Here is a 16,740-nt window from a genome sequence, read left to right as displayed (position 1 = left end):
TACACTATTTCCTTAACATTAATACTCATTTTGAATAATTTGTTTCTATTCTTTTTTAAGGTTAAGATGCTCATTTATTTTACTAGTGCATGATAACTCTAGCTAACCAATTGTTGAAACTTTGCATTTTTTCATTCAGATGCCCCTCATTGAGGACCTGTCTGAGAAATAGTTTATAACAAGCTGTCTAAAATATTCAGGGTTATAAATGTATGTTGGTTACCACAACTTGAGAGACATATAAAAATACTGGTTGGATGACATTTTGGTTACTGATCATTATGAATCACCTACTATGTGACCATCCTGAAGCACAGGGACAGTGGTGGTGGAATTCAGTTGTCAAAATAATTAACTGTACCAGAAAAAATGCATGACTGATTTCTTGTCTTCATTAACCATGGCTGTGACAATGTTTTATTATGGCTTGCATTTTGTAGTATAGTAAATGCATTTTTTTGTAATATCACACATTTCCTATGAATGGTAGCTTACTTTGCCACAGTAGTATTTGTAAATGAGATAAACTGATAAATAAATGTACACATTGATGTAAAAAATGGAAAACCACAAACGTATATACATATAGATAAACAAATATTCTATAATTCAGAGTTGGAAATGTTCACTGGTTCATTTCATGGAGATTTTTTCCTGCTTCTTGGTATAAAGTAACAGATCATTATATTGTAATATCTGCATGAAACAGCACAAAGTAAAGTACATCTTACAATCATATTTGATGTGTTTTTCCTGCAGATCACCACACATGTAAATATCATAGTACTGGAAAACCATATGCCACTGATTATTGGAAGTGCGGTTGGGGGCTTTATTTTGCTGATAATTATTATAGCTGTGCTTTACAAGGTGAGTCAGTTATATTTCTGCTTTGAAGCTGTGACGGTAGATAGTGATATTCAGAAGTGAATGTAAACAATTGTTTATCCGATATAGTGCATTTGCAGAATCTAACTGCTTTTCTTGATATTTGGAACTGTTTCATATTGATGCATGATTATTCCTTGACTTTATCTTCATTAATCCATGAGTTATCCTTGCCTGCTAGTCAGAAAAGAAAAGTCAGAACATATATAAGAAAATAGTTTGTTATTATGAGGGATAGAGACCCATATCCACTAATTGTGGGGGCTGTCATCTTTGAATTTCTAGTTACTGCATGCCAGGCAAAGTTAAACCCCCTGTCTTTGCAACGTTGGATATAAAACACTATCTGTAACATGAGATATTGCATCTTTGGTGTGGCAGACGCCAGTCTACTATGGGATGTCAAACAGGAATTTAAAAAATAGTTGCAGTACCCAATTTCAAATTAGATGTACCTTGGGTCCCAGGGTATTTTCAAACCATGGGCCCTTCACACACATTTTTGACCATGCATATTTGCATATGTTCTTTTGAATTCAACTTTATGATGGTTTTAAATATATACTTACCTACCTGATTATTTTAAATTTTATTTCTTGTTTAATATAACATTTGTTACAGTGTGTTTTAAATGTATATAGGTTTGAAAATTTGTTTCCAGCAAGAAATGAAAGAAAATTTACTAACCAGTAATAACTAATATTCAGAAAAGTGCTGTCGTAAACAAAGCATTAAGCAACATGCTTGTTTTTTCTTTTTAATTTTCCCATTTCATGGAACAGGCCTAGTTTACCTAATTACAGTACCATTTAGATTAAATTAAAACCTATCCACATTATCCCCACTGCATGCAATGAAGAAGATTTTAAAAATTCCCAACTTAATTCTGTAGTTCTTTGCTCACACTAGCACTTTTGTGAATCCCAAGGAATGAAAAAATACCAGTTTCAGAACATTTGAGTCATAAAAGACCACTCAGACTGCTGTCATTATAATTCACCAATATTCATGCTCATCAGTTACAGTCACTGTATTGGCAGTGTACATCATATGTCTGATTTTGATTAAAATGGATAGGATACAGCAAAGTATTTTAAATGTACACTAGTTCTGTGAAGGCAGATTAATGACTGTTTAACTTTATTAACTCTGTGGGTCAGATATTTTATTCATAGACAATCTCCCAAACCCAGCAATTATGACCACGTCATTGACTGCATCATTCACAGATGTCTTTGTCAAAAAAACTTATAAACTGTTTAAGACTGAATGGATCACAAGTGCATAAGGTACTTATCCACAGACAGCCTCCATCCTTACCAGCAGTTATAACCGCAATGAGGGCTCTGTATACCATTTATTGTTATGAAGAAAGAAACAGCATGCATTTTATTGGTAGCTTTGGATGGACTACATGAAATTGTATAGAGATGTCTAGCATCAGTCTGCAAGACCCAGCCATGTGTAGCAGTTTGAATAGAAGAGTACTTATGATGAGAACGTAAGAAATACTAACCAAAGTCAAAATGGTAAACCTCTGCATTAGTAAAAGTTTTCTGAAAAACTAAACATTAAAGAGAATGTTTCATAATTTAGATATTAATGTTGGCGAACAACTATGCATTTCAGTATTTCATCTGCAAATGACGTTGAAGAGTAAGAGGCCTATGCTGCATTAAAACGTGGTGTGCTGATAATATTGCCATAACATTTAATAAACTAGATCAACTATACATCAATGAGTGGCTGGCAAAAAACAACCAAAGAGCAATAAACTTTTAACTAAATACAGAAATCCTTTCCAGTCCAATCTTGTAGATGAGATTGTATTGCAATAATAAGCAACAATAGCAGCTTAACAGATACTGAAGATCAGGCAGTTCTAAACATCGCTCAGAATAATGCAGGATATTTTGACCTGTCAAATGATAACCACTTCACAGTTGCTTACATGCTTGCAGGATACCTACATCTCATCTTTTTAAACATTTTTATTAAATCATGTTTTAAACATTTACATTGGTACATGTACATTAATAGGAGTGAAAACAAACGTTAGTATCATTTCATTGTTGTTTTCAGGTAGTATACATATATGTTTTATCTTTAACAATTATCATTGATTTCAGCAGTACATTAATTGCTCAATTTTTGCCTTCTGTTAAATCTCGCTCCTCCTGCTGAACATTATTCTGCATTTATTTTTCCCACAAATTTCATTTGTCTATGTAATTTGCTCCTTTACTTTTCTAAAGATCCCACCCGAATCTCTTTTATTTCCTTTACAATAGTAAGTATTTCAGTTACAGTGGGTTTAAATATTTTCCTTTTTCTATTAATTACTTTTTTGGCAGCCAACAGCATTAAACTTAGTAAAGTTTTACTATGTCTAGGCAATTCAGATTCTTTGTCCTAGCTCAAAGAATCATTTCCTTAATTATAACCCATTTGGTCCCCCCCCATCATTTCTGGAAAAGTACTCTGTTGGGTCTTTTTAAAATCTGACAACTTGTTACTCTGTCCCAAAAAATATTCCCAGTTATCTCTGTATTTCCCATTATGCCTCCAGGATTTGCTGTCAATCCATTGAAATTTTTTCTGAAGTCTGCTTTGGTATAAAATCAACTATGCAAACAGTTCTAAGCAAAAATCTTAAACATTCTGAACTTTGTTGCATACTTGGTGATACAGATGTCTTCCTACCATTCTTTTGTAAACTGCCTTTCCTGTCTCTATTCTCAATCTTTTCTAACCTCCTCTGATTGATTCTTATACTTATCATGTAATAACTTATATCCACCACCAATTATTCCTGTTTAACAGCAGCTTCTGTTCTAGACTCAACTAAAACTCTACCAGAGCTGGTTTTAGATATATTGAGCATTGCTGCTGTAGCCTTAGCTCATCTTGCCAAGGATATAACAGCCAACAAGCTTGCAAAACTTTGGAGCACCTTCCATGTGCTCAAACCATTAGACTGCTCAAGCTGAGCTGCCTAAAAAGAAAGGTTTCAATGCCAAGCCTTCAGAGCTTTCCTGCCACCAAAGAGATTACTCCTGTGCAGGCTTTCGAGGACTGATGGTTGGCTTGTGCTGTACCTTTATGAGCAGATAAGTTCCCTTTAGAGAAAAACCTTCCATATTTAAATATGCATTGTTTAGTTGTATTTCTTTGGTCAGGAAAGTTATTTTCTACCTTGAGTTTGTGTTTTAATGAGCCGTCTCAAGACGTAACTGCACTTTTCTCCTGTCATTTTTAGAAGTTGTTAAAAGCAGCTGAAAACATTTTTCCTCGGAAAATTGTGGTTATTGCACTTTTCTTGGCTGGCTAAGTGTATTTAAGTGATTTTTACTGAGTTTTTATTGGCAAAAGTGACTTTTTACACCTTTAAATGTTTTCCCTTGGAAAGAGGCATCATTTCTGACATGATAATGGAACAAACTCCTGGTCCCACAGTCTGTCATTTTTCCAGCCACAAAAAAAGTTTAGCAAACAGCCACCATAATAAGCTAGTAGTTCGCTTCAGCTGCAGGTCAGTGACTCTGCTGTGGCCAAAGCTGTTTCTTCAGCTTACTCATCTTTTACCCAGTTCCCTCTGGTGTAGCACCTGCAGCCACTATAGATGGGTGTGCTAGCCATGTCAGCTGCTGCTGCCATTACCAACCCTGCTGTCTCCATGTTTCCTCTCAGAAAGAAACGGAAAACTAAACGTATCTGTTCCTCTTCAACTTTCCTTTGCAAGAGTAGCTTACTAGATCTGGCTCAGGGTCTAATTCAGGCTACTGATCCTTCTTATAAGATGGGCTCTGGTTAAAGAAAAAGGGATGCTCTTTTCCTGAAGTGATTCAAGATTTTGAATCTGGGCAGGAAGATGAAAAGACAGATGCAGTGTTTTCTCCTCAGATTTTTGATTCAGGTGCAGATGAGAGCACAGTATTTGATTCTCCTTGAGGGGATTTCTCTTTCTCTAAGACTATTTCTAGATGATGCCAGTGTTTTCAGTGGGAGAATATTGAGGTTTCTCAGTTCCTCAAAAATTACTACGAGTTTGTACAAATCAAATTTACAGAACCTTTCTGCATTCTCCCAGGGCTGTCAGGGTTGAGAATGTGTGTCACTTCCTGCAGTTTTCCTGATAGTCAGCATGCTGCCCCTAAAAAAAGGCAGATATATAAAGTTCCTCAGTCTTTTACATTTTTATACACTCATACCAAATCATTCCCAGCAACTATAGTCGAGTAGAGCCACTGGAGTGATCCCTGTGGTGAATTTTCTATTTCCCATCCACTCATCAAGATTCCTCTTGAAGAGGGCCAGTGAGGTGCTCTGCTTGACATGTATGGGAAGTTTATTCCATAATATGGGCAGTCTCTGGGTTATGAACCTGCCCCTCCAGCATGTTCTATTGATTGTGGTAATTTGTTTGAGGTCTCTGGAGCATGTGGTGTGGAGGGATTGGGATTTCTAACAGAGCTGAGTCAGACATGGCTTTGTAAGTCAAACAGAGATCACCTCTAAGTAGGCAATATGCGACAGAGAATCTGTGTTTTTTGAGTCCGTCCATATAGGACAAATGTTTAAAGCCTAGGATCCTATTTGTGAGGTACTTTTGCGGCCTCTCCAGTTGTTGCAGGTGTTTAGTGAGGTACATGCCAAATGGGGCCAATGAGGGAAGAGTAGAGGGAGACAATGACCTGTTTCTTTCTGGATGCAAAACCCTTAGTAATGAGATGTGCCACACAGAAGGACGTTTTGACCACAGTGGCAATGTGGTGGTCAAAAGAGAGGTTGCTGTCAACCTGTGTTCCCAGATCTCTTATAACACCTTCTATGTTCACTGGACTACCATCAATGTGGTAATTCATGGGAACTGGGTTTTCCCAAAGGGGATGACAACACATTATTTGGCATTGAGCTTAATGCCATGATTCTGACACCAGTCGTTGGTCTCAGTGAGGGCTTTCTGTAGGATGTCAACATCACTTGAGGAGTTAATAATAGCTCCCAACTTACAATCGGTTGTTAAAGTTTATTCTGACTAATTGTGAAAGTATGAGTAATGTGTTGTCTTCAGTTTCTTCGTCTGAGGAGAAATCTGCCTTAAATGGTTTAGTTTCTTCCATGTCACAGGTTACAACTCATTGTCTAAAGTGTGCGCATGATTCTGTTAATAATACTTCTAAAGCTGTTGCCACTGGTACTGTTTTTGGAAGGTATTTTGGGGAGGTTTGCCTGACTGTGTTATCAGAATCTCCCAGAAGATATGAAAAATGAGATTTTAAATTCTTCTTTGGATAGAGATTTAGTTTTGGGTTCCCCTGCTATAGAAGTTGTCAAATAGTGTGATGAGATGGATAAGCAGATACAGGGAATGTCTGAGATATTTTAGCCCACCTTTTCCAAATTTTCCAAGGAATTCTGTACCCCCTCATGCAGTTTTGGCAAGAAACAAGATATGTATTCTCAGCAAAAGGCTGGCATAAGATGTTTAAGAAGCAAAGGTTTTTATTCAAGGAAGTTTTTGTTGAAAAAGAGAGAAAATACCCGAAGAAGTGTTCTGGGTATTTCTTTCTAATTTGCGATAATGCCCAAGTTCAAAATGCTGTTACTTCGCAACCTGTTATCTATTTCTCCTCATTTTTATTGTCTGGTAACACTAGATTTAAAAGATGCTTATTGCATCCCTATTCATCCAGCTTTTAGGTGTTTCTTAAGGTTTTGTGTGTCAGTCTCTGTAAGGGAATACCTTGGAAATTTGGGTGTCATGCTATCTATGATACCCCCGGCAAAAATCCAGATGAGAAGGATACAATGTTATCTGAAGTCCCTTTGGTCTTAACATCAAAACACATTTTTTTTTCAAATCCCATTTCTTGGAATTGTCAGAAGAGAAATCACTTGATGGAGCAAATATCCTTAAATTCAGGTCTCGCTTTCTACTTCCCTGCTCTAAGACAGTCAGCCACCACAGACACTTCAGACATAGCTTGGAGAGCAATTTCAGGAGAGATGAAAATGCATGGTGTTTGGGACACCAAGAACAGATGTGAGTACATAAATATAAAAGAGATGCTTGCTCAAATCATGGCACTGAACTCAATGAATCATCTTTGGTCCCGTGGACCTCACTATGTTGTTACAGACAATACCACAGTCATGCTGTACATCAACAAGCAAGGATGAACCAAGTCTTACCCCCTTTGCAGACTAGCTATGTTAGCCTGAGATAAAGCTTTACAGCATAATCTCACTAAACAGGCAGCCTGCATCCCATCGGAGCAAAAGTGTGTGGAGAATGAGCAGGACAAAGGCAGATCATCAATGAAAGCTAAATCAGGGTGTCTTCCATGATTTTATCCATCTGTGGGGAGTTCTTTCAGTAGACCCTCTTTCCCTGAATTTGGCAACATTCTGCTCCAGGGCTCTGCGGAAGAAGGCCTGAAAGACATATGCCTTTTCTTTTCCTTTGACAGGAATGTTCCTGTATACTTTTCCACCCTTTCCAGTGATATCCAGGGTACTTCTGAAGGTTCAGAAAGAATCCCTCAAGATCACTATAGTAGCTCCTTTCTGGCCCAAGCAACAGTGATTCTCCTTTGTTTTGGAAATGGCCAGGGGCAATTACCACATGCTTCCTCACAGAGTAGATCTAGTCATACAAGAACAGGGATGTTTGATACACCCCATCCCCAATCAACTTCAACTAACTGCCTGGATGAGGGAGTCTTTATTCCCTTTAGAAACCTGTTAACTGAGGCAGGTATTAATGGAGGCAGCAAATCCAGCTACATGAAAATCGTATTTTAGCAAATGAAAAAGAATTTCTAGTTAGTAACAACAACAGAACCAGCACCTTTTCAAGGCTTGTGTTTTTCCGATTTCACAATATTTATGTGAGTTACAATGGTTTCTCCTTTCTTACTCCTCCATCAAGATTTATTTGTTGGCCATTTCAGCATGTCTGTCCAGTGTTTTTGAAAGGGGTTTTGCATAAAAGAAAACCAGTGGTTCCTCCTTAGGATCTTAATTTTGTGTTAACACGTGCTCCATTTGAACCAGCTCTCTCTGGCTGACTTGATGTTCTTAACATGGGAAACTGTTTTACTGATTGCTGTGCACTCTGCAAGAAGAGTCTCTGTGTTGCAAGCTTTATGGTGACAAAGTGTTTCTTTGAACATGAATTCTTCTTTTAAGCATTAAGTGGTATCCAAATTTACTTTAAACCAAACTACCCAACTCCATGTTTTCTTTCCTGAGCTCAAGAATGAAGGAGAGAGGATTCTCCTGTTGTGGATGTCCACAGACAACTCAGGTGCTATCTTGACAGAACAAAATCTTTCAGGTCTTCGAATCAGTTGTTCATTTCTTTTGAAATTAAGAAAAATGGATGGCCTGAGTCTAAACAGACTATTTCTAGATAGTTGTCTCAAGCTGTTACTGTGTGTTATTCTCGTTGCAGCAATACCATTCAAGATAGGGTCAAGGCTCACTGTACTAGGGCCTTGACTTTATCTATGGCTTTTTGTAAAGGGTTGGATTCTAGAAGTATTTGACCAGAAATAAGTCACGGTTTGCTACTATCTCTCCTTGTTGTAGAGGTTGTTTTTCTGCGAACAGGCATTTTTCTCTCACTGCTAGATATAACTAACTCTAAAAGCGTGGTATATTTGGCAAGATGTCAACTCTGTCTGGCATTTTATAGCGACAAAACCAATCGTAGGTTAAAGAAAGGATCTATGAACACATTTATAGTATAAATAGAAATAGAGAAAATAATGCTTTGGCCAACCACATTAGGGACGACCCTGGACACCACTTTAAATTTAAGGTGATCTTCCAGGTGATGGAGAGCCCTAGAGGTAGGCATACATCCCTTTTACTCAAAAGACCAGAGTTATGGTGGCAACTTACTTTAAATGTGCATAATTATTCAGGCTTTAATGAGCAGTGTTCTGTTATGTGTTTACTCAAGCTTAAAAGTTTATTACTCTGAATGAATTTATGAAATTCAGCATTGATTGTTCTTATAAGACAATATTTTATGTACTTATAGGTTTGTATGGATGCACCCTTTTGATTGTTTTATATAGTAATAATGCTCCAGTTTGTGCTTAAAAATTCTTTTAAAGTATATGTAAATATCTTCATAAATATGTATATGCTTTTTAACAACCAATTTTAAATTTGTGACGCAATGCATTTTATTGGTCATGTGATTTCATGGTTATATAAGGAGGGATTTTACTGTTTGAATTTGAAGACGTTCATTTGATTTGAATGAACAAAAGTGCTCATACATTAAAGTTTTGCTTTGCCTTTGGAGCTGTGGCCCTTTGTTACTTATTTTATTAGTATAAGTAAACTTACCTTAACATTAAATATTCGAATGATCCACTGCTGCAGTAGCCACTCCCTCCTTATATCCCCCTTAGTTTTTTTGAGTATGTTGCCTTGCCAGGGTTTATATGTAGGTTTCTGAGTATCTGACACACACACTTGCATATCTGATTTTTCTTGTAAAAACACACACACTCACACACACACACACACACACACACACACACACACACACACACACACACACACACACACACACACACCTGGGAAAGGCTGGCACAGATTCACCAGCTGTGTCCCTTATCTCCAGACTATAAGGTAGATTGTTGCCACCAGTCAGACACTGTAAGGCTCTTACAAAGGCTAACCAATTATACTGTGTCAAATTAATACTGATATAAATGGTAGAATGTGACCGAAGCAGTAAGGTAGATCTCGGTGTCACTAAAAAAAGCACAAATACTCTCAAGATGTTAAAAGTATAAAGATCAGCCACAATGAAAAAGTATAAAAATAATAATGGAAAATAAAATAGAGAACAGGAGAATACTTAATATTTAGTTAAAATAAGCAGTTTCAGTCACAGGAAATATAAAAATAACACAGATAGAATCCCACAGATGCAGAAAAAAAATAATACTAAACTAATCTCACTGTATTATTCCTAACTGAACTAAAGAGAAACTGTCCCTAGTTAACTCACGTAGTATCGCAAGGCAAGATGTACTGCTGAGATATACTAATTTCCACAAGACAAGATGAGATATTACACACTAACTGAACTGACTGAACAACAACTGAACTGTGATAACTGATATAAAACGTTTATATCATGTTCCAAAGAAAAACAAAAAGAAAAGCAAACAACAAACTACTGCTGCTGCCAGAGATTCGTCTTTCACCTGGTTATAGCTTGACATTACATCTAGTCACCTAACTTTGATACAATTCACCTTCAGAACTCAAAGATTCTGTTGCAGCATTTTTGACGTAAGCAGCTGTTACAAATACATTTTTAATACAAGCATCTGTACAAATGAGTGTGACAGTCAAATGACATAAGATCATTTTCAAAACTTCAACCAGCCATGCTGGCATATGCCACACATGCACTGTCCCACTTCTACTGGTACAGCTGGCAATACCTCACAATGTCGCAGTATACATACATTTTTATTCTTAGCTATGTCTTGTCTGGGCTCAGTCTCTCTCTCAGTTGGCATCAAAGCTATGAAGAGCTTGGCATGCAAACCTGTCTTTTTAGGTTGCTCAACTTGAACTCTCTAATGGCTTGAGCTCGTGGAAGGTGCCCTGAAGCTATTGAAGCTGTGTGGCTGTTATAGTTATGGATATGTCATTCTATGATACCAAGATGAAGGAGATGCTAGCGGATATAGCGACCTACAGGAGGATTGATAAGATAATTGAACACCATTATACATAGTGTACAAGACACGCTTTATGACAAGCTCATGAATAGATCGATAAGCAAAGAGCTGTTTGATTTTTTTGAAGTATGTCATCCTACTATACCTAGCATCAGTGGAATGCCTAAGGTGCATAAGAATCTACATGACCCTCCGATGCGACCAGTCGTTTCAGGAAAAGGATGGATAACTGAATCCCTTTCTATTTTTATAAAAGGGAAGTTAAAGAAATTGCTACCTCACACACCTGCAGTGATCAAGGACTCGACTGAGTTCTTACGTAGACTTTACAAGAAACTGCAACAGATGAATACTTGTAAGAATTTATTATTGGTAACTATGGACATGAGCAGTTTGTTCACGTCCATACCCAATGATTTGGGGATCGAAGCGATCAGAGACTTTGGTGTGAAGCACAAAGCAACTAATGATATCCATTTACTATGTAGTCTCTTGGAATTGGTCTTATATAACAATGTGTTTTTGTATGGTAGTACTTGCTACTGGCAGAGGTCTGGGGTAGCGATGGGAACTCCATGCGCAAATAGTTATGCCAATCTGGTCCTGGCAAGATGAGAAGAGCTATGGAAAGTGGATATTAACAACAAATGGAATTGAAACATAGTTTTCTATAATCAATTTGTGGATGATGTCTTTCTCTCATGGGATGGCAATTTAACCTCCTTGGAACATTTTGTACAACTTTTGACCAACACAACTTCATTTTTGAAGTTTGAAGTGGCATCTTCTAGTACGGAGATAGAATTCTTGGATGTTAAATTAATGTTAGATGACACAGGAAGCATCAATACTAGAATGTATAAGAAACCTGTATGGCGCAATCCTTTACTACACAATACTAGCATGCATCCCAGGCATTTTCTTGATAACATAGTGAATAACCAACTAACTCGAGTGTCCAAGCTGTGCACGAGGAGTGAGGATTATAGGGAGGAGCAAATTAAACTTATCAATGACTTTAATAAGAGAGGATACAAAGTCAGAGACACAGACCAATGAAGCAACTACCTTGGAACTACGCTGTCAGAGGGGAAGACCTTATTTTTCGGACCAAGGTGAAACAGTTAAGATCAAGCAAAAGGAGGTAAAGTCCAATCTGAGATGCCAGTTGACATACAGTACTGACAATTTTGCTATTCGTACTACCATCAGAAAATTGTGGCCAGTGTTAACATCTGACAACAAAATTAGGGAAATTGTTGGAGATCAACCCAGTTTTTCTTTTCAGAACAGGAAAAACTTAAAAAGACCATTATGTTATAAAACAGAAACTGAAGCTATTTCTGAAGACAGGAGTTTTCAGATGAACAGGAGAGTTGGTACATTCAGATGTGGAAGTTGCAAGGCATGCTCTCGTATAAACATCTTGAATACTTTTACACATCCCCTGACTAAGAGGAACTATAAATTTGAAGGATTTGCAAACTGTCAGAGTAAGAACATTATCTATGTGGCAACTTGCAGTCATTGCAAGGTATACTGCATAGGGAAAACTAATCAAATGCTCAAGGAACATATCCTAAAGCACTTATATGACATAAGAAAAAAAGTTAACAGCAATGCACGTTATATGCATATGCATATTAGTATAAATGACAGTCATTCTTTCAAGTTCATGGCACTAACTAGGCTTCATGAAACACCAAGAGGTGGGGATTTAGTAAACTGAACAGAAATTGAAGAGATGAAGTGGATAATGAATTTGCAATCAGATCAGTCACCAGGTTTGAATGCATTTGTCGCTTTAAAATCTGCACTAAAAGGGAAAGCTCTTCAGCACTCTCAAAATTACATAATTAAAAGGGTGTGTATGCTGCTATGGTTACTAAATGCATCTAAGTGAGTGAACACTAGGAAATAAAGGTATTTAAGAGGAAGTTTCACTGGCAAACATTTAGGATTTGAAAAAGGTATTATACCGAAAGTGCTTACCCGGTTTATGAGCCAGTGTGTTTATTTTATTTTATCTTATCATATATTTTATTAAAGTTTTCAAGTTTCAAGTGTTTTTAAGTGGAATTGGTGGCAGAAACATTTGTTTTTGGGGCTGTTATATCCTTGGCAGGCTATAGCCTGTATAGCTAAGGCTACTGAAACAGTGATCATTTGAATATTTACTGTTATGTTAAGTTTATTTCTTTTTTTTAACTGTCCTTTCCTCCTTATCCATTTCTCTTTGCTTATATTCAGTTTTTATTCCCTCTCTAACCTACCATCCAAATTTCTGTTTGGCCTCATACCACTCTATTACCTTGCCTTCTGTATTTATTTATTACCAATACCTTGGTTCCTTTGATAATTTTTTACTGTGCATTTTAGCCCCTCCTTGCCCACTATTGGTATGCCTACTTGCAGGCATCCCTATTGCTAAAATTGACTTTCTCCAGGACCACATTAGCCTAGTTCTTTGAATACTTTTTTCTGTTTTACTTTATGAATTTAATAATCTGTATGGCTGTTATTGTTCTTGTTATGGACCTATATCCAGAGTCCTAATGTGCCCTTATTTCTTGAACTCCCCCACAATTTCATCATGTCATCATCACCATCCCTTTCCACATAGATTTATAGCCTTCTGCTTGTATTATGTATATGAGCCTTAACTGAATAGCTGTATAATATCCTGTTCAAATCAGGTAAATCTAAGCCACCTTGTTCTCTGCCAGAATCCACTTATTCCACTTAACTTTTCCCCTCCCAAATAAATTCCTTCATTTCTTTATTAACTATCCTGTGCAACTTCTCCACTGGTTGATAAAAATGCCAGACCTGTGTATAAAACTAAAGGAACTAAAACATTTTCACTGATTATATATTACATATCATGATCTTCCAAGTTAAGCCACGGTGGTACAGAGGTAGCATTGTTGCCTCACAGCAAGAGGTTCTCCTGTTCAATTCACGGCTGGAGCGTCTTCTGTGTGGAGTCTGTATGTTCTTACCGTGGTCGGGTGGCCTCTGAAAGACATGCGTAAATGGGTGTGCCTTCGCTGAAGGTTGGGCGCCGGGCTGGCAACTCGGCACCATAAAATCTACTGCCAATCATTAGCGGACCGGAGTTCTGCTGTGGCGACCCCTAACTGGGAAAAGCCGAAAAGACAAACAAAGACAAACATCAAGATCTTCCAATTTTTCAATTTGTGTATTATCTTTTGTATTGTCCCCTACATCTCCTTATCTACCATAACAGAATCCTTTTTAATCCATGCACATAAATACTGCATTTTATCGTGTCCCCTTAAGTAAGTGTTCATGTGTAGATACATAGATTACCTCAACAGCCTTTATTTTTATCATTAATTTTATCTCATTTTCACCTCAGAATGGTCTTCCCTCTCATCCAGAGTAGTTATCCTGTCTGATATCCATCAGTACAGGACTGATATACCTGAATAGCTGATAATGCCATATTACTTCAGATTCTGAAGATGGGTATGCTGCAGTAATATGGCATTATCAGCTGTTCAGGTATGTCAGTCCTGTAGGACAGAACTGACATTCCTGAATAGCTGATAATGCTATATCACTGCAGCATACCCATCTTCAGAATCTGAAGAGCCAGGTCATGATCAAATAAGGCCTTAGGCATGGTAATGAACCTGCACCCCCACCCCACCCCAAGTCATACCATTTTCCCATTACTTGTCTCTCCCCAGTTCCAATAAAACATTGTTCAGTCTTATCAGTGTGCATAATATTTTCTGCCTTACTTTTACAGTGAACACAGAAATTTGGATTTAATTTGAAACAGTTATTTAAATGTTACAGTATAAACAATGACTTGTTTTTATACCTGGCAGCTGGTGCAGAGGATTAAGGCTATGAGATGTTAATGAGTTGCTTCTTGTGCTACAGAGTTTGATTCTGTCAGCCTTTATTTGCCTGCTGTGTGACCTTCAGCAAACCATTTGCCTAGACAGTACTTTGTGTGAACTGGGAAGTTGGGCTAGACTTCTTAATGGATAACTTTCCTGGATGTTATATTCTGCACAGAAGGAGTGCCTTGACTGTTCTAGATTATTTTTCTCTGCAGCTTTCTAATATTCTCTGAATCAGGTAGTCAGAGTAGATTTCTTCTTTAGACTCCGTTGTCCTGCTCTTGTATGTAGTAGGTTCTAGGAAAGTTTGATTCTCAAGGTATTATATACCTTCTGTCCTTTATGTAGGGGGGTCCCTGGTGGTCTAGTGATTAGGAACTGGTACTCTGCCTGGCAGTTGGTGCAAAGGATTAAGGATATGAGTTGTTTATGAGCTACTTCCTGTGGTACAGGGTTAAATTCCCTCAGCATTCATTTGCTTACTGATAGACCTTGTGGCGCACTGCACACCTTACTCATGTGCGATAGCCTTATGCTACCCCTGCCACTAACCCTAGCATTACACATTTTTACTAAAAATTCTTTCCCTGATAATACCACAAACCAAGACAAAATGACACAAAACACCCACAGCACTAATCAAGCAAAACACTAAATCTCTCCCCTTACCTAACCCTAATCCTAACTCTAACCCTCACTCACAGACAGTCATACATACATACTAGCCACTATAACATACTCTGGTCTATAGTAGTTCATCAAAATCCATTTCCATTGAGCAAGTCTTCATCGACACCAAACTGTCGAAAGTCACTTCTGCGAATCTTAGAATTTTGACCAGGGTAAGGAAGTAATTGGCCAACTCTACAACTTCACCCTTTTCCCCACATTAGTGTGATCTTGGAGTTGGTATATATATTTTTGGGGGTGGAGGAGCACAGCCTCCCACATTGGGGGGGTTTGGGGGCAAAGCCCCCCATTTGGGTGGGTTTGATTTAGTACGCTGTGTGTTCCATTGTGCTATGGGGCAATTGTTACATTGCCCTGGAAGAAATTCTGTGATTTGCAGAAGTGAATTTCGATGATTTGGTGTCGATGGAGAGTTGTTTACTGGAAATAGATTTCAACAAAATAATATAGACCCACTTACTCTTGCGCATTTTTACAGCCACCACCTTTTCAGCAAGCATTCATTTTTATTACATAACCATACCTCCCAGCTGTACCGAGTTACTCATTTTTACTGAGTTTTGGGTCCAAATGAAGGGATGCCATGATTCCAGAGTGGCACCCCTTCATTTCTGATTTTATTTTCAGTCTATTTTTTATTTTCGTGGCTGATGTCATCACGTGCGCAATGACATCAGCACCGTCTGGGCTACCACCCTATCGGAAGGCATGCATATCCGGTTGGACTCTCAAGGTCTGTTCAAATGCTCTGCGAGTGTCCCATTTGAACAGTTATCGGGTGTAAAAGATCTCCAGGATCATTTTGTATTTGAATGGCTGTAAATGATCTCCTCGGGAACGTTTTGTATTCAAACGGCTATAAATGATCTCCGGGAACAGAATATGATGAGCTGGATGTACTTAATTCTGACAAGGACGTTTTGGCAGGCAGGATAAACATTTTCTATTTATTCTGGCAGTAGGCAGGTTGAAAGAAAGGTGTGTGTGTGTGTGTGTGTGTGTGTGTGTGTGTGTGTGTGTGTGTGTGTGTGTGTGTGTGTGTGTGTGTGTGTGTGTGTGTGTGTGTGTGTGTGTGTAGAATACCATAAGCAATCATGCAGTCGCACATCCATTAGAGTGCACACAATCATACAGTTTGCAGAATACACTGAACTGGACAATGTACAGTTATTCATTTTGACTGCGTATCATATGGTCTGAAAATGTCTATCACATAATTCTACCTCAGTCATACGTAAAATTGTTATGCATACACTATCTAAAGTTACAAGCTCCTAAATTTGGTGCAATGAATTTATTTATATAGCTTTCAACATATAAAGGAAAAAAACACTGTCAATAGTGTGATTAAATGCAATGTGTGTCTTCTTCTGTTAGAGACACTTAAATCACCATTACCTTTACACATTCCAAGGTTTTCTGGCACAGCACTATTGGGCTATAAGTAGCTACTTACATTTAATGGATATGTCCCTTAGAAATCAGTCAATTAGGATGATGGTAAAGATGGCAACTAATATTTTTTTAAGTCTATACTGTGGTGCTGTGTTGTTGTTGTT

The 16,740-nt window shown here is 37.7% G+C and overlaps 1 protein-coding gene across 1 annotated transcript in view; it reads left to right on the top strand.

Moving 5' to 3' along the window:
- LOC122813657 (integrin alpha-X-like) overlaps window positions 1–16,740 on the top strand; it is a 3,682,398-nt gene that overhangs the window by 3,558,998 nt on the left and 106,660 nt on the right. The window contains exon 29 of the mRNA XM_044086096.1: window positions 760–870. Within this exon, the coding sequence (XP_043942031.1) occupies window positions 760–870 (111 nt within the window). The remainder of the gene's footprint in view (window positions 1–759; window positions 871–16,740) is intronic.

The sequence above is a fragment of the Protopterus annectens genome, chromosome 10.part0, assembly GCF_019279795.1.
Source record: "Protopterus annectens isolate FY-2018-M chromosome 10.part0, PAN1.0, whole genome shotgun sequence".
Taxonomy (NCBI): Eukaryota; Metazoa; Chordata; order Ceratodontiformes; family Protopteridae; genus Protopterus; species Protopterus annectens.
This window is presented reverse-complemented; position numbering and strand designations above follow the sequence as displayed.